The sequence below is a fragment of the Carettochelys insculpta genome, chromosome 6 (assembly GCF_033958435.1).
Source record: "Carettochelys insculpta isolate YL-2023 chromosome 6, ASM3395843v1, whole genome shotgun sequence".
Classification (NCBI taxonomy): domain Eukaryota; kingdom Metazoa; phylum Chordata; order Testudines; family Carettochelyidae; genus Carettochelys; species Carettochelys insculpta.
This window is the reverse complement of record NC_134142.1, coordinates 122,969,947-122,994,964: the sequence shown is the minus strand read 5'-3', so window position 1 is coordinate 122,994,964 and position 25,018 is coordinate 122,969,947. Positions and strand designations below refer to the sequence as shown.

At 53.8% G+C, this 25,018-nt stretch overlaps 2 protein-coding genes across 11 annotated transcripts; one reads left to right on the top strand and one right to left on the bottom strand.

The window, feature by feature from the left end:
- Window positions 1-24,091, top strand: PHKG2 (phosphorylase kinase catalytic subunit gamma 2). Of its 4 annotated transcripts, none has more exons than XM_074998245.1 (10): window positions 1-25; window positions 824-960; window positions 2,859-3,034; window positions 9,474-9,528; window positions 9,865-9,930; window positions 10,057-10,220; window positions 10,556-10,646; window positions 11,147-11,300; window positions 11,512-11,637; window positions 12,490-13,366. In XM_074998245.1, the coding sequence occupies exons 2-10, from the start codon at window positions 866-868 to the stop codon at window positions 12,799-12,801; spliced, it is 1,239 nt and encodes a 412-aa protein (XP_074854346.1). In that variant the 5' UTR covers window positions 1-25; window positions 824-865; the 3' UTR covers window positions 12,802-13,366. The 4 variants fall into 4 exon arrangements, 3 of the variants coding, with proteins under 3 accessions (XP_074854346.1, XP_074854344.1, XP_074854345.1); XM_074998243.1 differs by lacking the exon at window positions 1-25 and adding an exon at window positions 195-579; XM_074998244.1 differs by lacking the exon at window positions 1-25 and adding an exon at window positions 195-579 and having other exon boundaries at window positions 821-960.
- Window positions 13,546-23,871, bottom strand: CFAP119 (cilia and flagella associated protein 119). Of its 7 annotated transcripts, none has more exons than XM_074998268.1 (9): window positions 23,767-23,871; window positions 17,051-17,082; window positions 15,903-15,968; window positions 15,504-15,673; window positions 15,058-15,128; window positions 14,792-14,908; window positions 14,323-14,380; window positions 13,932-14,018; window positions 13,546-13,754 (listed from the first exon to the last, which is right to left on the bottom strand). In XM_074998268.1, exons 1-9 carry the CDS (start codon window positions 23,791-23,793, stop codon window positions 13,576-13,578), a joined length of 807 nt encoding a protein of 268 aa, XP_074854369.1. In that variant the 5' UTR covers window positions 23,794-23,871; the 3' UTR covers window positions 13,546-13,575. The 7 variants fall into 7 exon arrangements, with proteins under 7 accessions (XP_074854369.1, XP_074854367.1, XP_074854366.1 ...); XM_074998266.1 differs by having other exon boundaries at window positions 14,299-14,380; window positions 23,767-23,869; XM_074998265.1 differs by lacking the exon at window positions 23,767-23,871 and adding an exon at window positions 22,553-22,940 and having other exon boundaries at window positions 14,299-14,380.
- Window positions 24,092-25,018: the final 927 nt, after the last annotated feature.

Sequence of the window (25,018 nt, the reverse complement as noted above, 5' to 3'; positions counted from 1 at the left end):
GCTGGGCGTCCGGTTCGAAATCGAGGTGCCGGGTGGGGAGGGATTGTCCTGTGCGTGGGAGGCTGTGGGGGCCTAGGGAGGGTGGGGGTGCCCTGTGGGAGGGAGGCCGGGAGGGGCACAGGGATGGGGAGGGGGTGCCCTGTGGGAAAGAGGCTGGGAGGTGCATAGGGCTGGGGCTGGGGTGCCCTGGGGGGAGATGCTGGAAGGGGCACAGGGAGGGGGTGCCCTGTGGGAGGTAGGCTGGGAGGGGGCCCAGGGACGGCCCCCCCATGTGCTCTGTGCCGGGTGTTGGCTCTGGCCCCGTCAGTGGCTGCAGCAGGTCGGATCCCCTGCTCAGCTGGCTGAGCCCCACATGCTCCCCTGTCCATTAACCATCACTGACCCACCTGGCCATTATCCCCTCACCCAGCCCCGTTCTGCTCCTTGCTGCCACCCAGCCTGCACTCCCAGTCCTGACCACCAGCTTGGCCAGGCTTAGATCTCTGGCCTCCTGCTCCACCCTGCCACCATGCTCCCCCAGCCTTCCAGCTCCTGTCTAGAACCTTCCAACATGGCCTCCCCAAAGTGGCTCTAGCTGAGGTTGGATCACCTTGGGCCTGGGAAGCGGGCAGGGAGGGATGAAAGTCTAGGGATGTGGGTGATCTGGAGGGGAATGGGAGGGAGTGAGCTAGCTGGGGAAGAGGGAGTTGGGAAGACAAGTGTGGAACTGGGGCAGGGAAATGGAGTCAGCTGGCTCTGCTGGGGTCTCCCATGCTTTTGGGGTCTGTGAAAGGGAACAGAGATCCTGCCCCACTTGCTGTCTGACTCTTCCTTCCCCCAGCAGGTGTGGGGGTCCCACAGCCCAGCTCCTAGGGAGCTGGCCAGCATGACCCAAGGCGTGGGGCTAGAGGATGAACTGCCGGACTGGGCCGGCGCCAAGGAGTTCTACCAGAAATATGACCCCAAGGACGTCATCGGCAGGTGGGACAGGGGAGAGTCTTGCTCACTGGTTGGGAGGGGATTTTTCAGGGGCATTTTGGGTGCATGGTGTTGTGGGGGGCGGTATCCGTCCATATCAGGGAGGTGAGCTGCATGGTTTGGGGAGAGCATACGTGTCTGCCTGTCTGTGGCAGGCAGAGGAGCGGGTGATGGAGCTGATGTAATGTACTCAGACTTCCGGAAGGTGTTTGACTTGGTACTTCATGATATTTTGATTAAAAAACGTAGAATGCTGCAGAATGAACATGGCCCATGTGAGCTAAAAGCTAGGCTCTCAAAACATAGCTGTAAGCAGGAACGCCTCATCCGGTGGGGCTGTTTCTAGTGGGGTGCCGCTGCAGGGATCGATTCTTGGTCTGCCGCTATTCAGCACTTTTATTAATGACCTGGAAGAAAACAACATCAAATCACCCAACTTAAAGTTTGCAGCAGATGCACAAGTTGGGGCAGTGGTGAATAATGAAGAGGGCACCACCGATTCAGAGCGATTGGAATCATATGGAGACTGGGCCCAAGCGAACAATTAGAGTTTTCCTATGGCTAAATGTGAGCGTGGACCTGTGGGAACTAAGAAGAGTGCTGAACGTGGGTGATGGGAGACCCTATCCTAGGAAGCAGTGATTCCGAAAAGAGATTTAGGGTACATGGTGGCTGATTAGCTGAACAGGAGTTGCCAGTGTGATGCAGTGACCGAAACAGCTAATGCAACCCTAGAAGGCACAAACAGGAAATCTCAGGTAGGAGTCAAGAGGTTATTTACCTCTGCTGGGTTTTGATACAACTGCTACTGGAAAATCCTGTCCAGTTCTGGGATCCACAACTCAGGAAGGATGTTGATCAGTTGGAAGAGGGTCGGAGAAGAGGCATGACAACAATCAGAGGATTGGAAACCTGCCTTATAATGACAGATTCAGGGAGCCCAATTGATTTACACCATGGGTGTCCAACCTTTTGGCTTGCCTGGGCTGCACTGAGTGAAGAGGAATTGTCTTGGGCCGCATATAAAATATATAATATAGTTTAATGTATGTAAATCACATAATAATGTTAAAAGTTCATGATCTTGTGGGGCCGCATTACTAGCTGTCCAGGGCCACATGCAGCCCGCGGGTTGGACACGCCTGATTTACACTTTAGAAGGAGAATGTTTGCGGTGACTAGATCACAGTCTGTAAGGATCCATGTGCAAAAACTTGATAGTGGGCTTTTCAGTCGCATGGAGAGAGGTCTAACCAGTCCGGGGTCAGCAGCCCCCGGCACAGGTGCCAAGAGCGGCACATGAGCCAATTTTCGTCGGCACGTGAGGCAGGAGCTCAGCCCGGCCCTCCTCCCATGTGCAGCCAGGAGCTGGCTCAAAGCCAGGCTGCCTGTGGATTAACAAAAGCCCAGCTAATGCTACCGACCACCACTTACACGGTAAAACGCTGCAGCTTCATTTTTGTATTAATGAAGCTCTTGTAAGTTGGCCTATGAGTGACTTTAAACAGTGTCACCGGCACTCGGACTCTACAGAAGGTCAAATTTCAGCACGCCACCTCGGAAAGTTTGCTGGCCTCTGCTCTGACGTGAGCTTACAGCTGAAAGTTGGACCTGGACAGATTCAGAGCAGCAATAAGATGTGAGTGTTTAATGTTGCAAGTATTTAACCAGTAGAACAATTTAGCCAGGGCTGCGATGGAGCCTCTGTAAAGGACCACTTTTAATCACGGCTGGGTGGTTTTTAAAAATGTCTGCTCTCGTTCACAGGTGCGTGAATTCAGGGGCAGTCCCTGGACTGTGTCGTGGAGGAGGGTTGATTAGATGATCCCGGTGGTTCATGAAGCATTTAAATCATCACTGTGGGTGTCTGTCCGTCTCACGGCGGTGTCTGTCTGTGGCAGGGGGGTGAGCAGTGTGGTGCGGCGTTGCATTCACAAGCAGACGGGCCAGGAGTTTGCGGTGAAGATCATCGAGGTGACCCCGGAGCGGATGACCCCGCAGCAGCTGGAGGAGGTGCGGACCTCCACGGGCAAGGAGATCGCCATCCTGCGGCAGGTGGCAGGGCACCCCTACATCAGTGAGTGACACCCCCGCCCGGGTCAGTACATGGGTGCTTTTTCACTGCAACACATGGGTGTGGCCTCTGGGCCCAAGTCTAGAAGGGCCCACAGCCAGCCTGGCTCGGTTTAAACCCGGGTGATTCGTTGCAGTGGTTCGTTACGCTCGCCGTTTAAACATGGCCGCTTTGTGCCCAAGCTGAATTCGTCGGCTCTCGATCCCCAGGCCTTGGCCGGTGTTAAGCCTTTGTCTCCTAGAGCGAAGTGCCTGTTCCCCGTGGAGCAAGGGCAGCCAACCCATGGTTCTTGTGCCGCATGCGGCTCTTTGAGCAGTGAAACTCAGCTCCTGCTGGGAGCCCCGCGTTGGGACTGCTCTCTGCTGCTCTGCGCGCACGCCCCAGCGACTGGAGGGCGAAGTGCATAGCAGTGGCAGTGGTGTGACCCAGGCATTGGGTTTGAGCTAGGGGGGAAGGATGGGGGTGCCTGGCTGTAGAGGAGCGGAGGGGTGCAGGTTCAGGTGGGGGAGGTTCAGGGTGCTTGACTCTGGGGGAGCCTGGCTTTGGGGGAGTGGTGCTGGTTCAGGTGGGGGGCTGGGGGTGCCTGGCTCTGGGGGAGGGGGTTTGGGTTAGAGCGGTGGGTGTGAGATTGCCTGGCTCTGTGGGGAGAGCATTGAGCAATGTATTGTATATTTATTTTTATCGAGCTGGGAAAGGAATGGGTTAGAACAGGGCCTGGCTGTGTGGATTTTATATAGATGGCTTGATTAAAAATAGATTTAATAGGCGGCTCTTTGCCTGCTATCGACGGCTCTTTTGGCTGTTAGTGTAACTGGTTGGCCATCCCTGCCCTAGAAGTATGTGTAGCCTGTGATCAAGTCACCCTGCCAACTCCTCAGTCGTTAAACTAAATGGGCTCCAGGAGCTCAAGCTGTCTCTGTGAGGCAAGGGTTCCCAGCCTTGAACCCAGTGCTCCCCAGACTGTGGGGTGCACCCCCTTCAGGAGGTGCAGAGGAATGTTTGGGGTGGGGAGGGACCCCAACCCAGCACTGCTCAGGCCCCCGCCTCAGACTCCTTCTGGAGCTGTGGCTCTGCTCCTGGGAGTATGGGGGAAACTGATGGGAAAAGTGTGAGGACCATGGCTTGAATCACTCTCCTGGCTCTCCTCTGACCCCTCTCCCATTTAGCAGCATCTTTCATGGCTTGTGGGCCCCAGCTTTCAGTTTTCTGGCTGTGGTAGAACCAGAGCCCAGTAGAGAGGTGAAATAACCTCTCTGCTCATACTTGAGATTCCCCCATTGACGTGCTCCAAGATCGCATTAGCCCTTCAGGCCACAGCATTGTGCTTGGAGCTCATGCTCAGCTAATTATCCACCACACCCCCCACAGCCTCTTGGAAGCCCCTGTGGCAGGGAGTTCCACCCTGGCACCACCCCTTGTATCTTACCTAGGTGCAGTCACAGAATCAAGGAGATTAGGGTTGGATGAGACCTCAGGTCTTCTAGTCCCATCCCCTGTCCAAAGCCACATGGGCCCCATCTAAACCACCTCAGCCAGGGCTTTGTCAAGTCTGGCCTTCTAAACCCCTAAGGATGGTGATTCCACAAACTCCCTAGGTAGGTAACCTATTACAGAGCTTCCCACCCTCGTGAAAAAGTTTTCCTGCTAATATCCAAGCTAGACCTCCTCCAACGCAACCTGAGACCATTGCTTCTCATTCTGTTGTCTGTCACCACTGACAATACACCAAACCGGGGGGGCGGAGAGCTCAGTGGTTTGAGCATTGGCCTGCCAAACCCAGGCTTGTGAGTTCAGTCCTTGAGGAGCCGTTTAGGGGTCTGGAGCAAATAGATTAAAAAAAAATCTGTCAGGGACGGTGCTTGGTCCCACCAAGAAGGCAGAAGCCTGGACTCAATGACCTCCCAAGGTCCCTTCCAGCCCTGTGAGATGTGTATCTTCATATATTATGTGGCCTCACCAGTGCTGACTGGAGGGGGATAATCACTTCCCTTGACTTGTTGGCCAGGCTCCTACAAATGCAGCCTAATATGCCATTAGCCTACTTGGCTACCAGTGCGCACTGTTGACTCATATCCAGCCTCTTGTCCACTGTAGTCCCCAGGTCCTTTTCCACAGAACTGCTGCTCAGCCAGTCAGTCCTCAGCCTGTACCACTGCTTGGGATTCTTCCATCCCAAGGGCAGGACGCTGGGCATGTCCATTGCTACCCTCAGAAATGCCTCTCGTCTCACAGGCCAGAGGTGCGGCAGGAACTGCCTGGAGGCCTGCAGGCCTCTGGCAGTAATTCCTCACCTCGTTCTGTGTATTCCTGGCCAGTAGAAATGTGCCTTTAACCTGTCCCAGGTTCCGTGTACCCCCAAGTAATCGGCAAAAGGCCCGTCCTGCTAACAGCATTAATTCCCCACTGTGCTGGGTGGGCACTGCCAGCTGCTGACAGAGGTGCCCAGGACTTGAAATTTCCCATCTTCCTTTCCTGGGCTCCCTCTAGGAAATGCGCTTTTATGGTCCCTAAAGGGGGGGTCTGTCCTTCATTCAGCTGCAAAACACTGGCAGCTGACACCTGGGACAGCTTGGGTCGCAGGGATCCTCCCTTCCCCTGCTCCACTCCCGGGCCGGAGGGTGCCCTGCTTGTCTCTGCCAAGCAGGACCCAGCCTCAGCCCTCCCTACACCTGGGAACGCACCATTTCCTTCTGCTGGAAAAGAGTGAGCTGGAACTTTCCTCCCGCTTCAGCAGCCTCAGGGGCGTCACCGCTCCCTCTGCAATCCCAGCACCCTATTCCCTTGTGCTACTGTTGTACTTATAAGAAGCACAGGGGATCTTTTCCGAGGGAGAAGGCAGGAACGCGGCGTTTATGAAGAATACAGCACCATCCTATTGCATGCATATAATCGACTTAGTTTACTCACAGGCACACACTGTCTTGTGGTTGCTTATAGTTACCGAAGGTTGCTCACTCCAACCCATTGGCCGGATGGATTACATGCGAGCGTGGAGCCAGGTTCCCTTGATCGGTCATTGCTCTGATGTTGACCAGACGAGAGAAACCCAACCCGTAGTGGTGCACCCCTCTTGTATATGGCTGAGTCCATTGTTCTGGTTCTGTCCCATTGCCCCAGGCACCACGAGTCCCCAGTCAATGGCGATGGGGTTGGTCCTACCCTACCCCAGGTTTCTGTGTGACTCAACACCTGCAGATGAGACTTAATTTTCCTCTCTGGGTGGGTCATTACTGTAGAATCCAATTCTCATTGTTCTCCAGCCACCAAGTCATTGTGGTCCAGACAGGCGGGTCCCAGAGGGTGACTCACTAAGCATCCACATTCACCCTTCCAGATGCATCTCACGCACACCCATCCTCACGCAGAGACAGCACGAGGTTTACAGGCTAAGACAACAGAGCATCACCCTCAAAATGGAGTCTTAGGTACAATATGGAGTTAGATACAAAGTGTCAAATACGAAATAATAAATATGAAGGATAATACAAAGATAGAAAGAAGTGTGAAATAACTATAAAGAGTAGTGCAAGGGTACAAAGTAATACAAAGCTCCTTTCAAAGATACAGGGTAAGACAAAGATTCTAAGAAAAGATACATTTCTATCAAAATATGTTTCTATCCAGGGTTGCTACACTACAAGTTACCCCATTAACAGCAGGAGCCCTATGCCAAATATCAGCCCCAACAAGCACTTCCCTGGGGGTACTATCGAGAAACTCAAGGTGGAAAAAGTACCTTAAAAATTCACTGGAGTAAAAGTGCAGCTACTTTCATGGCTGAGTACTTGAGCACAATGAAGCTGTGATATGTGTGTTTTTCACTTAAGTAGTCTCTCTCCCACCCTATACAGTTGTACTTTTACTCAAGTAACTTTTGGAGTACTTGTCCACCTCTGCCAGAAACCCCACTGCCACAATGCCTTCCAAACCTTCCCAGTCTGCAGGCCCCCAGGCTAAAGGTACAGGAACTTTATCTCCTCCCTCAGTCAGAAGCGTGAGAGCAGGTCAGAGATTTGGTCGGTGCGTTCCTTCACCCGAGGGATCGGCTCTCCACATCCCGTGCCCCTTGGAATTCTCTGGCAGCCTTAATACATTCCCAAGCTAGTCCCTCTGGGGCAGTCCTCACCACACTCCTCATTCGACCCTGCGGGTAGCGCTGGTACATGACCGTGGCTTGGCTGGGGCTCCCGCCATTGATTTCCCACTGGGAACACCAGCTTGGACTCTCCTTCCCAGGGGTTTGTGATGGGGACTTCCAGGAGGTGAATGATTCTGCAGGGCGAGTCCCCCTTCGCAGGGGTGAAAGGGGCTCACGCTCACCAGACAGCTGGGCTCACACAGAGGAGTCACCCAGAGCACCATTTCTTCCACAGCGTTAAAAGTTCATGGCACAGATTGTCCCGAGCATTGTCAGGGTCCGTAGGCAGGAAATGTTCTGGGCCAGTGTTTCTCAACCTTTTTTTTTTTTTATAAAGTACCCCTTTGTCAAAAAATAAAAAATTATAGGTGCCCCCAGTACTGGAAACTGTTTTACATCCAGCAGCCTGCTGGCTATTCAAATGTTCTGGGTAAGAGAGAGGTATGCCTAGCAACGCGTAACACTAAAGAAAAACAAAATTAGATATCAAGAAGCAAACAAAGGCATGAAGAGTACTTTCTCAGCAACAGTGGTATTGTACACTGTAAACTTATACTGCATTTGCTGTATTTATTTGTATTTACTGTCACTATACTGTCCTTCTGGCAAATGTAACTCCAACTTACTCATGCTTAAAATGCCGGTTATTTGAGGGTTCCAGAGGATGGAAGGGCCAGGTATGAAAGAGTTCACTATAGCCCCAGTTTTCAGACACCCACCTTTTTTTTCTACTGTTACAACACATTTGTTTGAATAAGTTCATTGTAACAATTTGATTGGAAGAAATCGGCTACAGGTGATAAACTTGCCATCGTATATATAGAGAGATACACATCTCATAGAGCTGGAAGGGACCTTGGGAGGTCACTGAGTCCAGTCCCCTGCCCTCTTGGCAGGACCAAGCACCCTCACTTTTTTTTTTAAACCTAATTACCCCAGATCCCTAAATGGCTTCCTCAAGGACTGAGCTCATAAGCCTGGGGGTTAGCAGGCCAGTGCTCAAACCACTGAGCTCTTCCTCCCACCCATACTTGTAATTATGCAAAAAGGATAAATGAAAAAATTACATGAACATAAAATAAGTCCAATTATTTTTATTCATAAAAAAAGTTGAGACCCACATGCCCTGTGGAATTGCTCTGAGTACGCCTGCTTCCCCCAGCTACACCTACCCCTAGGTGAGAACCTCTGTTCTGGAGCAAAGAGAGTAAATCGCTGGTCCTGACCCTCAGCCCTTGTCCCCTTGATTCTGTCCCATGTCTCCGAGGCATATTTGCAAGGCTCCAGCCAGCACCTGTCCCCAGAGTTCTCCATTTCCACCTGTGCACTTTGGGATCACCTGAAACCTTTGAAAAGGAGCTTTTTAAAATGCAGTGGCCAGCAAAGCTTCTGGAACCAGCATTATCTTACCTACACTGGCAGCTCTACCAGACAGGGCCCCAAGCAGTGTGGGGCAGCCTTCCCTCCAGCCCTGCGTGGAGTAAATGTGTGTGTGTGCACTGAGGCACGTGCCAGCGTGCACCAGGGAAGGTTCTGCTGATCAGCTGGGCGGCATCTGAATCTCTCCTGAGTGGCTGCACAAGCGTCCAGGGCACAGCACTGCGGGGACGTCCTCGTCCTCAGGAATATTTGGCATCTCCGAGCCCTTTCCAAAGGGGCCTGACGCTCTCTCATGCAGGCTGAGCCTGCACTCAGGACACAGCTTGTCTGAGCTAGGGGTGGAGGGAAAGACCTGACACTCTGGGACCTGCCTGTGCTTTACTGACATGTCCAGGTGACCCATCTGCTGCACCTTTTCTCTGATCTCTCTCTCAGCTCCCCAGCTGGGCAGCTGCTTCTCTCCAAGAGGCAGCTTCCTGCTCCTTCGGCCTCTTCTCTGGCTGCCATTTCTGGAGCTCGTATTGTTTGTCGCTTCTGCCTACTGGCTCTGCAGTGGTTTTGCTGTTGCTGGTTTTGCTGTCATCCTGGTTCGGTTTCCCTGTTCTGTCTTTAAGCAAACGGGCAACAGCCTCTCCTGGACAGTTTCTGGCCACCGTACATGAGACTCCCTTAGGTTTGGTATTCCCAGTGCTGTGAAGACCAGAGGGCTGGTGTCGAGGACCCCCTGCTAACCCAAGTCACTGTGTCTATCGCTGGTTTGACCCCAGTTAAAAACACACCTGGTTGGCAGTGCCTCTATACCTGACACCCAAATCTCCTGGGACCCTATGGAAGGAAGTCGCAGCCCTGACACCCCCTCTGCTCTATGGCAAGGAATGCCCAGCTGTACCCCCCTCAGCCTCTCACTCCTCTCTCTCCCCACAGTCACGCTCATCGATTCCTACGAGTCGTCCACCTTCATGTTCCTGGTGTTCGATCTGTGAGTATGAGACCCCCTCCCCCCGCCCTGCGCCTGTATGGTCCTGCCCCAGAAGGGCCTATGTGCCCCCCGCCCACTCCTTCCAGGAGCCACACCACATGCAACCCTGTTCCTTGCAGGGGTCCCCATCGGCCTCACCCCAGGAATGGAGCCAGCCAGCCTCCTGCAGACCTGGCATGTGGGTGCCTGTGCCCAAGGCCTCAATCCTGCGCTGCCTGCACAAGCTCCCCTCCAGCTCATCCGTCTGCTTTCCTAGGCCCATTTCCGCCCACCCCACCAGGGCTGATTTCCGTGCCCCCCTCCTGCAGCTGATGGGTGACCCCCTTCTCTCCCCAGCATGCGCCGCGGGGAGCTCTTTGACTACCTGACGGAGAAAGTGACCCTGAGCGAGAAGGAGACCAGGTACAGAGCAGCGCCCCCTGCTGGGAGAAGCTGCAGCAGCGGGGAGCTCCGCCCCCACCCCGCTCCCACCGGCGCCCTCTGCTGGGCCAGGCAGTGCCTGTAGGAGTGACCTGGCTCCCCCTGCAGGTGCATCATGCGTGCGCTGCTGGAGGCGGTGAGCTACCTGCACGCCAGCCACATCATCCACCGGGACCTGAAGCCCGAGAACATCCTCATGGACGACCAGCTGAACGTCAAGCTCTCTGACTTCGGCTTCTCCTGCCGGCTGGAGCCGGGGCAGAAACTGCGGGGTCGGAGCAGGCTGGGGGAAGGGCAGCAGGCAGGGCCCTGGGGACAGCAGTGGTGGGAGAGGGCCGGGCAAGCTGATCTATGGCACTGGGCGAGGACTGATTGATCCAGGGGGTGAGGGGAAGAGGCCAAGTGCCTGCCCAGTGGGGGGTGCAGGGGTGGCTGGAGCTGGGGCTGATCTGGGTTAGGGAGGGAGAAGCTGGGCTGGTGGGATGGCAGAGGGAGGGTTGCTGGGGATTGTTCCAGCAGGGGACGAGGGGCCTGGCTGATCCAGGAGGGAACTGAAAAGTGCTGTTCCTGCTGTCCCATGCCTGACGTGTCTCTCCCCCCACCTCAGAGCTGTGTGGGACCCCCGGGTACCTGGCCCCAGAGATCCTCAAGTGCTCCATGGATGAGACGCACCCGGGCTATAGCCAGGAGGTGGACCTGTGAGTCCCTGTTCCAGCAGCCACCGCTGGGCTGTGGGTGAAGGGCTCGTTCCTGTGGGGAGGGAGAGGCGTGTGCCATGTCTACCTCAGTTCTCCCCATGGCTTTTGGACACCCCCGGCTGGCCGCTGGCCATGTGTGCTTGGTGGGGCGGGGGGAGAGGGGTCTTAGTCCCTGCTCAACTCCCCTTCCAGTGGCTTCCCCCAGCACCAGAATCCTGCTGGGGCCAGTTGGAAGCACTTCACTCTTCCCACCTATTGTGTCCATGTCCCAGCCCCATCCACGTGGTCCCATTTGCCACTGGCCCCTTGCTGATGATTCTCCACGCTTGGCCCCTTCCCTGGGAACAGTGGTGGCTGGCTCCAGGGTTCCAGGCACAGGAGTCATCTGTTGGTCAGTCTGTCTGTCTGTTCTTGTCCATTGGCCCCTCCTGGGGCTCTGCCTGCCCTGGGTATCCTAGAATGGCGCTGTGATCCCACCCCTGCTCTTCCCCCCACCCCAGGTGGGCTTGTGGTGTGATCTTCTTCACCCTGCTGGCCGGCTCGCCCCCGTTCTGGCACCGCAAGCAGATGCTGATGCTGCGCATGATCATGGAGGGGCGCTACCAGTTCAGCTCTCCAGAGTGGGACGACCGCTCCGACACCGTCAAGGACCTGGTGAGAGCAGGAGGCCCTCGCCCAACCCAGAGAGGCTCAGCCTCCCCCTGCAGTCGCATCCCTTACAGACGCCACCCCCGAAGGAATCAGCCTCCCGCCCCATCCTGAATCGACTGTCCCCCTCCCAGCCCATGCCCTGGTCCTAGTGGATTGTCCCCCTACACCATGGTCTGGTGGTCGGCCCCCTCTTGGACTCCTCCTGTCCCTGCAGATCTCACGGCTGCTGCGTGTGGAGCCGACGGAGCGACTGACAGCAGAGCAGGCTCTGCAGCATCCCTTCTTCCAGCGCTGCGTGGGGCGCCCGGTCCGGCAGTTCTGCCCCTACCGCCAGTTCAGGGTGAGTCGCCCCCTTCTCCCCTCCCTCCACTAGCTGTCCCCATCACTGTAATGGGCCCTTCCAGCAAGACCCCCTCCCACACTGGGGCAGGGGGTTCTGGTGTCCCCCATTACAAACACCCCCCCCCCGATCCTGCACTGAGCTAATGGGCTCTCCCAGTTCCCCCTCTTCTTGCCTGCACTGAGTTACTCTTCCAGGTTCCCCTGTTCTGCTGTACTGAGTGATCCAAAGTTCCTCACACCCCTTCCCCTTCTACGAATGGTGTCTCCCATTCCCCTCTCTCCTTCCTTCTGGCTTGTGCTCCGCAAGGCTTCCCCCACTGCACTGAGCTAATGGGCTCACCTGGTTTTCTGGCTTGAGCTCCCCGGGTTCCCCCTGCTGCTCAGAGCGAATGGGCTCACCCAGATTCCTGGCTGCAATGAGCTAATAGCTTCACCCTAGATTTCTCGCTGGAGCTCTCCCTGGCTCCCTGCTGCTCTGAGCTGGGGGGGCTCCGTTGGGCTCCTCACAGCTCACGTCCTCTGCTGCTTTACAAGACTCTTGACTCCCTCAATTGCTCTTCCTTTTCCTTTCTCCCCTCTGCTGGATCAACACCCCCACCCAGCACACAGTGGGCTAATGGCCTCTCCTATGCTCCCCCTGCCCATGGTGGAGGCAACGGTCTGTTCTCTATTGCTTGGCTTCCTCACCTCACAGCAGGATAATGGTCTCTGCCATTCCTTCCCTCCCCTCTGCCCTGTGCTGATGGTCTCTCCTGCTGCCCTATTCCCCCCAGACTGGAGAAGGATAATGGTCTCTCCCACACACTCCCTGCCCCCCATCCCCCAGCTGATGGTCTGTCCTGCCCCATAGGTTCTGGTGTGGACGGTGCTGGCCTCCATCCGCATGTTCTCCAGCTACCGGGTGCGGACGCGGCCGGTGACGCGGGAGCTGCTGCTGCGCGACCCCTACGCGCTGAAAGCCGTGCGCAAGCTCATCGACGCCTGCGCCTTCCGCATCTACGGCCACTGGGTCAAGAAGGGCGAGCAGCAGAACCGTGCCGCCCTCTTCGAGAACCTGCCCAAGGCGCTGCTGCTGGCCCTGCTGGGCGCGGAGGCAGAGGGGGCAGAGCCTGGCCATGGGGAAGGGGCGGAGCTGGGCAGCACCACCGCCCCTCTCCACTAGGCATCAGGGACCCAGCTAGGCTGGCCTCCATAGCCCGGGGACTGCATGGGAGGGGTGGGATGGTAGCGCTGAACATGAAGCCAGGGAATTCCCTGCAGAGATGGAAGGCCCCAGGGCATGGCATGGGGTGAGGGGTTAACGTGTGCCTAGGGCACCCTAATGCTGGTTCATCAGGGATCTCTGGGGGGTCTCAGTGCCTGGGGAGGTGGGAGGCGGCCGGAAGGGGCGGTCCTGCCTGGGTGAGGTTGAGGGACCCTGTGTGTGCGGCAGGGAGGGAGGAGTCTCCTGGCAGGGGAAGGGTCTGCCGTGCGCATGTGTGTGGGACACCAGGGCAAGTCACATCCTTCTACCCTGGGTTTCCTGTGCTAGGTCAGTACTGTGTCCCAGGGGAGACAGGGCCAGCGGCTCCCCTCCCCGCAGGTGGCGGCAGAGCTGGGGAGATGGGGCCACGTGCTCTCTCTTCCCTGCAGGGCTCAGCCAGGCTCTGCTGGTGTAGCTGGATTAATTTTTATTTTTGTCTGGTTGTCTGAATTCCTGTCAATTAGAATAAAGGCGGATCATGACCCTTCCAGCTCCTGGAGCACCTTCCCTTGTCTACCCTCCCAGCAAGGACCCCAGGGCTGACAGAGCAGGGGCTGGGGTGTCTCTCCCCAGCAAAGGGCCACTGTCCCTGAGACAGGGTCAATAAGGGAGACTTTGAGACTGGGGTCCCCAAGGCAGTGAGACATGGAACCACCATAGATTCAGAGCACTTTATTGCACTCTCCTCTCCCCTCATTTCCGGCGGCCCCGGCCGCCCCCCTTGGGGGAGGTTGGCACCTTCTCCAGCAGAGCCAGCTTGGCATTGAACTGCTCCTCGCTGGCCCGGAGCCGCTCCTCCACCGCCAGCCGCAGCTGGGCCAGTTCCTGGCAGAGCTGAGTTGAGATATATTCCTGCAGTGGGGCCCTGGGACCTGTAGGGGGGAGAGGGGTGAAAAGAGCAGCCAGCCAGCCTCCAACCCTGCAGCTGGACCAGGGCTGCCATGGCTCTATTCCCCAACCCGTGGGCCACGCTGGAGGCCCCAACCCCCCCGGGGTAAGGCTCCCAATCTCAGTCCAGGCCTCATTCCTTGAGGCAGCAGATCTCTTACTCTCAGCTGGGGCTGAAGTTCCACTCTCGGCTTCCTCCTCTGGTGCTGGGGGGACAGGCTCCTTCAGGCTCTCGCCCGTCTCTCCCGCTGGGAGTGAAAGTGTTGGATAATCAGGGTGGAGCTCAGCTTATCCCCTGCATGTTCCACCCTCTTGTGCCTCCTAACACCCCCTCCTAGTGCTGGGAGCATGTCCTGCCCAGCCCCCGCCAGCGCCCTGCTCTGCTGGCACCAAGCAGCCACTGCCCCAATGTTCTCCAGTGTACAGCATCTTCACCATGACCAGCAGCAGAAAGGAAAGCCCTGAGCCCTGCCCCCTGCAATGTCCCATGGGAACAAAGGAGGCTCAAAAGCCCCTGAGCTCACTCACGTTCAGGGAGCATCGTCAGCTCACCCAGCTCAGTCGCTGGCTCCGGCATTCCCGTGTAAGACAGCGATATGTCCAGCCGGACCTAGGAGATGAGAAAGCAGGGCAGTACTGGGGCTGATGGTGCTGCAGGGGAGGGGTAGGGCTGGGCAGGCCGGCTGGCTGGGCTAGGTCAGTCCTGCCCTGGTCGGGACCAGAGTGCTCTCTAATTGTGTCCATCCATGGGCAGAATGAATTTTATGTGCCCTGAGACGTGCACAAGTGCACCACCAATGGACACGCGCTGCTGGCTGTGGGTGTTCTGCTAATGAACTGGGAGGCACCTGAATCTCTCCTGGGCTGCTGCCCAAGAGCTCAGTTTACAAGGAACGCTGGTTGGGACTCAGGAAAGGGGCTGTGTGTGGATAACCCTATGGGAGCCGTGGGGCAGGCCAGGTCTCCTGGGGGTCCTGTGTGTGGCTGACCGTTATGTACAGGAGCCCCTGGAGCGCCGTACCTGCGGGGTGAAGACGTACTTGTACAGCTTGAAGTGGCGGAAGTACGTGTTCACTACGTAGTCGCTCATGAGCGCCAGCTGCTCCTGGCTGAAGAGATCGATGCTGAACGGGGGCCGCTGGAGCGGGAGAGGAGACGTGAGGCAGGGGATGGGCCAGGGACTCCCCCCACCCCCCAGGCAGCTGCCTGCTATTGCGGAGCTGGCAGCACCCAGGAGGCCCAGGCTGGAGCTGCCCAGCGTGCCCGGGGCAGGGTGGTGGGACTCACCCGGATGGCGTGGCAGAAGAGCAGCTCAGTGAAGTAGTGGTAACATTCCTCCACGTTCGGCAGTGGTGTCTCTGGGGGCAGCAGATATGGCTGTGAGGGAGCTGCACACCCCAGGGCCACACCCACTCTGCAAGCTCCTCCCACAATGACCCCCCCCATCTGCCAGGCTCCTCCCCTTCCCTCACTGTAGCTACCCACTCCTATAGACACGCTCAGTAGCCATAGCCAAGGGCCTTCCAAAAGCCCTAAGCACCATAGGCTCCACCCCTTGCTACTGGCACACCTGCCCAGTAGACTCCTCCCCCTCCCCATGTCCAGCCCTTGTACAGCCCACACTCATTCCTGCAGGCTCCTCCCCTGAACCTCAGACCCCGCCCCCGCTCCCTTCAAACCCCCCCCCCCCCCCCCCCCCCCCCGAGGGCGTTGCCTTTTGGCTCATCTCTTACCCACACAGGCCTCGTGGGTGTCCTTAACGATGGCGAAGAAGGCGGAGCTCTGCTCCCGGCTGAAGTTCTGCTCCCGGCTGAACTGGACCGTGTAGAAGTAGAGCTCCAGCAGGATGGCGGCGCGTGGGTCTGATTCCCAGCCCTGCAGCTGGAACAGCTCTGCCAGCACCCTGGGGAGAGGAGGCCACTGGCTGCAGGGGAGGGCATCTCACCCTTCCTCAGGGGCAACCTGCAGGGTGGGGGCATGAGGCGGGACCTGAGCGCATGGGGGTGTTCCCCCTCCAGCGGAAGAGCAATGAGGAGACCCCCCCACAAGCCGAAGCTCAGGGAATGAGCACGTGTCCCAGGGCTGGGGGGGGCAATGACCCAGAGCCTCCCCAAAGTCCTAAAGCCAGTTACCTCTTCAGCTGGTCAGTGGTCTGCGCTTTGTCGATGAGGTCCATGGCGTGAACGTCCAGGTACTTCCTGCACCAGGGAGAGGGGCCCCAATGGCGTTAGCACAATTTTGAAGCCCCGCGACTGCTCATTGTGGAACATGGCTAAGAGACCATTCGTAGGCCGGGCTGAGGAGATACTTTGTGCCTCTCAGCTGATCCAAGAGGATCAGTTTGTTATACCAAGTAGTTCCCCCGCCCTGATCCAGCTCCGTGGTGTTACCTGCAGCTTAGGGACAGAGGAGGTCCTCTGTCCTGGCTGCACCTGACACTCCAGAAGGGATGAGGAGATAGAGTTACCTGAGTAGCTGCAAGCCAGTGTGACTCCCTGGCCCAAGACTGTGCCTAATTTGAGTGGCCCATGCTCGGCCTGGAATCTTACCGAACAGGACAGTGCCACGCAAACCATTACAAACTCCACCCGTCAGTTATGGAGAGCTACCAGCCCAGTGGGATACAGCCCCTTGGCTAGACATAAGTGGGAAGAGAAACATGAGAAGGGTCCTTCAGAAGGACTTCCCAGAACTGGGCTTTGGGCTAAACCCCAACAGCTTAGAAACATGTCAGCTCCCAGGAGGTTTGGGTCTCTAGAGGATCGATAGGAGCCACATGGCCTGGAGGTGCGAGATGGAAGAGCAGAACCCTGGCACAGTGAGTAAGCCGACCTGGCGGCAAAGGAGGGGGAACACCTCAGAGATGAGGGTGAAATTTGAAAAGATCCAGGCTGACCTTTTTTGACACCTCTGATCAGGGGATGGAAACTAAGACGTCTCTGGTGTCTCTGCTCTCCTGCATTGTTTCATTGTTTGTTCTGTCTTGTCTGTTTTCTACTTGATTTTTTTTTTTTGGTGGGGGCATAGGAGAGCCATCGACGAGTCTGAGAAGCTGCAGTTTGGGTGGGGGCAGCTGGCTAACAGCTGCCCCATTTGCACATGGCACTGAGGTGCAGCTGCCTCTGGGACGGAGAAGTGGATAATAGCCCTGCAGAGGCATGGCATGGGGCTGGCTCATCCAGTGCTGAGATGGAGGACTTTCTCGGGTCAGGCAGCTGGTGACAGTCACAGAGCAGTGTTGCCCCGAACAGCCCCTTTGGCAGGTCTGGACCCTACTCACCACATGCAGATCCTGGCTTCGTGGCTCTGGGGCTGAAAGAGAGAGCAGTGTGAGGCATCAGTGAACACGATCCGAGTGTGGAGTGGGAATGAGACACTGGGCTACAGGGAACGGCAGGTCCTACATTCCCCACCTTCCTCAATGAGTAGGGCCTGGCCAGTGAACCTCCTGATTAACAAAGTGCGTGTGCGTCATGTATTAACCCTGAAAGATGCAGTTAACCAGTTGGTTGATGTTTCTAAGGGTTCGTAACAGCTTGGGGTGATCACTAGGCTAATTAATATCAGATTATCAAAATCCAATACACTGCCCAGGTGCAGTGACAAATATCATGAGCCAATCCATATGCCCAGTATCCCTGAAGAGACATTCAGCTGGCAGGAGGTGCTGCTTATTCATGAGACGATTGATAATGTGATTAATATGAAGATATTGAGGATTGCAATTGAATCATGCACATGAACAGCTGGAAAGCTCTCGAGTGCTCAAATAGTCCAGCCCCCTTACGTGGGCCCAAACAAACCTAGATGATCCCTGACAGCAGTTCTTAAAAACTTCCAATGACGGTCATTTCCACTGCCTCCCTCGGAACCCGACTCCCATGGAACTAGCCTTATAATTGGAAGTGTTTCCTAATCTCCAACCTAAATCTCACTTGCTGCAGATTAAACCCATGATTCTTTGTTCTACCTTGGGTGGACATGGAGAACACCTGAGCACTGTCTTCTTTAGAACGGCCCTTATCATGTTTTAATGACTGTAAACAGGTCCCCTTCCTCATAGATCAGATTTATCATGTTTGTCCCTTTGCTCTGGACTCTCTCCAGTTTGTTCACATCGTTCCTGAAGTGCAGTATCCACAGTACTCCAGCTAGGCCCACATCAATGCTGACTAGAGCACGACAATTATTTCTACAGTGCCTCTGTTAAAATGGCTCTGAATAACTCCCCAGAATGTTACCTTCTTTCCCAACAGCATCATTGTCCACTCGCACTAGTGGTCCCCTACACCTCCCGCTCCTTTTCGGCAGTTCGCTTCCATTGTGTGTCATGCATGTGATTTTCCTTCCCTAGGGAAATATTTTCCATCTGCCTTTATTCAGTTTCATCTTGGTGACTTCAGATCAATTCTCCAATTTGTCAAGCCCTTTTGGATTCGAATCCCGCCTTCTAAACTTCTTAAAATCCCTTACCACTTGATGGCTTCTGCCAATCTTATACGCATCCTCTCTGATCCATTACCCTAGTCACTGAAAAATATTGACTAGTACCTGACCCAGGACTGAGCCCGGCAGGATGCAGCTGGATACGCTCCCAAAGATTAACAGAGAACCATTCTGTTAATGACCTGAAAGTCTGCATTTTACTGAAGAGGACTTTCCACAACTTGGAAAGAGAGGCTGCTGAACTCTCTTTTATATTCAAATTCAACACATTAACATGTGGTTTGAACTGGGATGGGAATTTTCTAGCTCATTAGAGGGGTTCTTTGGCATACTTGGCTTTATCTAATTCTTGACTCCCCTGCCTCCACTTCTGCTCCTCTACTCTCTGATTTGCTCACCTGGATAATATTTTTCTGATTTGTCAACCTCGATTACTGTTTTTGGTTCTCTGTGCCTTAAGTATTGAGTCTGTTCTGGTCTGGCTATGGGCTGAAGAAGTGGGTCTGTCCCACGAAAGCTCATTGCCATTTTGTAAGTCTTTAAAGTGCTACTGGACTGCTTTTTTGTTTCCAGAGAACCACTGTTTGCAGTCTTTCAACCAGGTCTGCTTGACAGTAATTTCATCTAGGTCCCGTTACCCCACTTTGCTCAGCTTATATAGACAGATGACTACCAAATTTTTCTATGTTAACGAACCTGAACTTTCTTATGGGATGCTGTTGCTCTCTCTGCTATTAATTCACATTTGAGCTGCGTTTGAAAGGTGCAGCAGTGCCCTTCTGTTGGTCGCAGGTGTACAAAACTAAGGTGCCTACGGATTGGCCTCCACCAGAAACACTACAGTTGGAGTCCTCAACACTTTCACGGCACCCCACCCCCTGCAATGCTAATAAAACTCCATGGTCCACCTGTGCCACAATGGTTTTTCTCTATATAACAGGTGGTGCTCACGTTGAGGGGGAAAGAAGCAGGACAGCTGACAAGGGTCCTGTGCCAGAAGGGGCACCATGAACCTATGTTACGTCCCAGGTGTTGGAACTCAGGGCTCCAGGCTGCAGACTTGTGTGGTGGGCTTCAGCTTTCTGCCCTCAGCCCTAGCAGGGCTAATGTCCTCCATTGTGGTGTCCCCCCTAAAACCTGTTTATAGCCCCGCCCCCAGGCTCCTGGCAGAGAACCACTCCAGTGCTGCTGCTGCTGCTGCTGCTGCTGTACCACTGCAGCACAGGCATCACAGCAGTAAAAGGGTTTCTTCTGTAGCAGGGGTTTCCCATGACGTATCTGCACTGGGGCCTAGATTGGCTTAATCACACTGTACAGGGCATAAAAATTTTCACAGCTGTGAGTGACGTACTGAAGCCAACCAAACCTTAGCGTGCAGACCAGTCTCATGCTGGCATGGCTCTTTTGACCTATTCCCCAGCATAGAGCCAGTTAGGGAAGGGCACCTCTGTTAAAGTAATGAACATGGTCTGGGGAGATGAGATCCTTCTTTTGGCAGAAAAACTACCAGTAGGTTGTGTCTAATCCATGAAACTTTGCGGCTGTAGTGTCTGTCCACAGGGTAAATATACCCACAATTATGAATGTTTGTAAAGCTGGGGAAATTTGGCAGGTGACAACTTTTACTGAAGGGGAAGAAATCAGGCGAGGACAATTCTTTATTTACTGGGAAGGCTGTGTTTGAGCATTCAAAGTGTGAGCAGTGTAAATGAGGTGGTGAAGTTTAAGGAGACGATGCATGTTAAGAATGTGATGGGGGAACAGTCATGTTGAATTATGATGACAATTAAAACACTCGACTGTGATTAGGCTGCTGGTGTGTGCCAGTTACAGAGGCGACTGTTGTCCCCTTTGGGCTCCCTTGTTGGTCAGTCTGGTTTCATCTGGTGCCTTGTTTGACCCTGAGACTGTCAGCTGTCTGGGGCAGCGACTGTTGTAGCACAAGGCCAATGCCTAGCACAAGGGGGGCATGGGCTGATCGTAGGGGTACAGTGAAGCTGATCAGATCCCGTACAAGTGACAAAATGGCTAATGACTGAGGTGACACCATGCGTTAACGAATATTCCCCTTCAGTGAGGTGATGACTATTTAGGAGGCAACTGCCACTGGCAGTTTTGCAATTAGACAGTGAATATTCATTCACATGCTGGTACCTACGAATGAGAGACCGAGTCTGAGCTCGCCCAAGTTCACCGAGGGCAGGGGTTGGCAACCAAAATAGCAAGAAGAGCCATTTTTGTTCAATTCAGTAAAAAACTCAATAATTCAAGAGCCACAATGAATGTGAATATGAAACAATTCTTAATTAATAACATCGTACCATGTTTTGTCCCACTGTTTTAAAAAACAGGGCACACAATGATCTGTAATGCAATACATGTTTACTGCATGACATTCACAAATTTTTACATATTCTGTTTCCTCACACTTGACATCTATATGTACCACTGTATTCCTGATTTCACTCCCAAACCTCTCTCTCTGGAGGACACTAGATGTTATCAGCTTCCACCTGTCGAATCAGGAAGCATATAGAAACAACAATTATGTCGTTTCAAACAACTGCATTATTAATGTGAATTCATATAAAAGAAACAGGACATTTAATTATTTTCAATGTCCGACGCATACTTATAGTTTTCAGCTTACCACTATTTTAGTGCAATTTGTGCTGCTGAGTTTCTTCAGAGAGTCGTTCAAAGTCTGGAGAGTAGGCTGTCATTTTCAATTTCAAGCAGGACTGCAGACTTTCATCATTCAGTTGGCGTCTCAGTTTGCTTTTTATGAAATTCATATTTGAAAACACTTGCTCGCACAGGTGAGTAGATCCAAAGATGGAGAGGATACTAAATGCATATCTCTTCATGTTACTATATGCATCTGGTAATGAATTCCAAACATCAAACACAATTTGGTCTTGTTTTTTAAGATCAAGCATTTCAGTCCATCTCTGCTGAACTGCCAGGGTAGATTTCTGCTTTTCTAGATCTTCGAGTTCAGTCACCAAGCCTCTGAATTTAGAAGTCCACATGTCCTTGTCCTGCAAATCAGCCAATTCCAGTTCCAGTTCTGCTCGGTCCACTCCTGTAAATGTGGAAAAGTTGAGTGCAGAGGTATCAGCTTCAAGGGGTTTCAACACAAACGACAAAGTTGCCTTTTCCTTTTTAAATTCCTGAAACTGCCCAGCAAAGACTTCTTGCATTTTCAGTATCACATTTTTTAGGTTTGCAGTGTTAAGTTCGTACTTTGTTGACTCTTTAAATTGCTTCAGCGACGGGAAATGCACCAGGGAACCTGTGTCAATGTCTCTCGCAAACAACGTTAATTTTCGCTCAAATGATCGCACCTCTTCTAAAAGCAAGAGAGCTGTGTTTCCCTTTCCTTGTAGCTTTCTGTTAAGGCCATTTAAATGTGAGATGATGTCCACCATGAAGTGAAATTTCTGCAGCCACACAGGATCTTTCAGCTTTGCATATTCACAGCCCTTTTCCTGCATGAACATCTTCACGTCTTCCAGACAGCCTGCAAAATGCGCAAGCACCTTTCCCTTGGAAAGCCACCGTACCTTGCTGTACTGGAGGTCGGGATATTGACAGCTGACCTCTTCAAGAAGTGCACAGAACTGCCAGTGGTTCAAGCCCTTTTCCATTATTTTGTTGATGATCTGTGTTACCAGGGTCATTACTTCCGTGATCTCAGGTGGAAAGATTTGTGCGCAGAGTGCTTCTTGATGATTTAAGCAGTGAAACAATATCACATTATGATCCAGCATCTTCTGCAACAGAGAAACAAACCCTCGATGTGCCCTGTTCATATTTGGTGCCCCACCAGTCGCAACTGAGATGAGGTGGCTGGTGTTTATTTCTTTCATTTTTAGGCAGTCGATGACAGCTAAAAAAAAATCTTCTCCCCGCGTTTGGCCTTTGAGTGTCAGCAACTTAATAAGCTCCTCCTGGGGTCCCTCAGAATTAACGTACCTGCACAGAAGGGCAACTTGCACAATGTCATCAACATCACTTAACTCATCACAAGCAAGGGAGAAGCCTGGGGCTGTATTAATGTCCTTAATCTGCTGGCTGGTGATATCTGTGGCCATTTTTAGAGTTCTGTCCCTCACCCCTTTTGCAGACAATGGCAGATCTCTAATTTTCTGAACAATTTCATGTTTGTTTTCGAAATCACTGTACAGCTGCTCGGATACTTTGATAAAGCACTCTTTTATATACTTGCCATCCGTGAACGGCCTTCCCTGTTTCACGATCTCTTGAGCTGCCACAAAACTAGCCACAGTTACGCTACTTGGTGATTTCACCCATTCAGAGAACATGTACTTACTTTCCTCTGCATTGCACAGGAGCTCCTCCACAGCCTTTTTTCTGGCATCTCCAGCTGGAAACCGTTCGGCAAAAGTGGCGTGTTTTTTGAGAAAATGCCTCTCAAGGTTCCATTTTTTGTTGTTGGCTAAACTCTCGTCGCAGATGAGACATATAGGGAGCCCATCTGAACTGCATACAAATGCATAAGATTGGGTCCATTCAGTTTGAAATTTTCTGTTTTCCTCTTCAATTTTCCTCTTTCTTGGAGGCATTCCAACCCCCCTCCAACTTTGCCTATTTTACTTCACGTTTATTTTCAGCTTTAATTTTAATTTTTAATTTTAATTTTCACTGTTGCTCGACACAGCTGAAATGCCACCAGCTTCCCTTTCCTTTGCAAAAATCGAGAGTTTATTAGCAATACGTTAAAAAACCGGAGACAGAAGCCTATCCCACAATGCACTGCACATCTTAAAGGGGAAGTTATCCAACCTTTGGAGATCACATATTCTTTCCTATTTAAATACGCGTTGTGCTTTGTTGGGCTTTCAGACGTTCACCGTTTACCGAAAATAATCAGGAGGGTTTTTTATTTTGCAAGTACAGTTTCAGGAGCCACAAAGAAGTTCGTAAAGAGCCGCATGCGGCTCCGGAGCCGCAACTTGCAGACCCCTGACCTAATCCGTGAGATTTCCCGCGGGGCTGGGGAGGGCTGGCCCCACCAAGAGCGAATCAGCGGCAACACAGAGAGGTGCTGATAAATATTCATGAGCCTATGAATATTAACCACGTGCCAAGCGAGCGGCTCGGGGGGTGGCTCTTCTGAGCGTGAGCGGGGTGGAGGATTGAAGCGACAGGCGAATCATTCACTAGTGACGTAACGAATGCTAATTAGACCGTGCATACGAATGAAATGACGAGCGCCCGCAAGGCAGAACACAGTATCGCCCAGGGGTCGAGCTGTGTTAGGTGTCCGGCTGTGTTAATTAGGGTGAATGCTAATGAGCTCAGAAACGCGACTAATTAGCCACTCACCATGCCGGGGTCGATGATGCGGTCAATATGATTTCGCCGCCGCACATCCATCACCTGGCCGACGCGCACACGCACGGATATTAGGTTATGACTCTTAATGAGCTATCTACTGAGTCGATGAATATTCATGACGTGAGTCAGAGGTTGCCATGGCGACAGCGTAGCTCTCCCCCCCCCCGCCCCCCAGTTGCCGCTCACCTGCCTCAGGACGTCCCCAGGTCCCATTGTGGCCGCCGCGCCGGGTCCCCGAAACGCTCCACGCGCGTCTCCACGGCAACGCCGCTCCGCCAATCAGAGAAAGTATCTCGGCAGTTACCAATTAGGGAAGAAGACGTCCTGGAGGCCGCTCGCCAATCCCCGTGTTTGTCTTTTTACAGCCAATCAAGAGGCACATCCTCCCGAGCCTTCATTCTACCAGCCAATCAAAAACGTGCTTTCGGCAATGGGGGTTCATCAGGGATGGCTGGTCGGTCTCAGTGCCCGGCGAGGTGGGAGGTGGGCAGGCGGCCGGAAGGGGCGGTCCTGCCTGGGTGAGGTTGAGGGACCCTGAGCGTGCGGCAGGGAGGGAGGAGTCTCCTGGCAGGGGAAGGGTCTGCCGTGCGCATGTGTGTGGGGCGCCGGGGCAAGTCACATCCTTCTAGCCTGGGTTTCCTGTGCTAGGTCAGTACTGTGTCCCAGGGGAGACAGGGCCAGCGGCTCCCCTCCCCGCAGGCGGCGGCGGAGCTGGGGAGATGGGGCCACGTGCTCTCTCCTCCCTGCAGGGCTCAGCCAGGCCCTGCTGGTGAAGCTGGATTAATTTTCATTTTTGTCTGAATTCCTGTCAATTAGAATAAGGGCGGATCATGACCCTTCCAGCTCCTGGAGCACCTTCCCTTGTCTACCCTCCCAGCAAGGGCCCCAGGGCTGACAGAGCAGGGGCTGGGGTGTCTCTCCCCAGCAAAGGGCCACTGTCCCTGAGACGGGGTCAATAAGGCTACGTCTACACGTGTACACTACATCGAAATAGACTATCTCGATGAATAACGTCTACACGTCCTCCAGGGCTGGCAACTTCGACGTTGGGCAGCACCACATCGAAATAGGCGCCGCGAGGGAACGTCTACATGCCAAAGTAGCACACATCGAAATAAGGGTGCCAGGAACAGCTGCAGACAGGGTCACAGGGTGGACTCAACAGCAAGCCGCTCCCTTAAAGGGCCCCTCCCAGACACAGTTGCACTAAACAACACAAGATCCACAGAGCCGACAACTGGTTGCAGACCCTGTGCATGCAGCATGGATCCCCAGCTACCGCTGCAGCAGCCAGAAGCCCTGGGCTAAGGGCTGCTGTGCACAGTGACCATAGAGCCCCGCAGGGGCTGGAGAGAGAGCGTCTCTCAACCCCTCAGCTGATGGCCTCCATGGCGGACCCCGCTATTTCGATGTTGTGTGACGCGGATCGTCTACACGT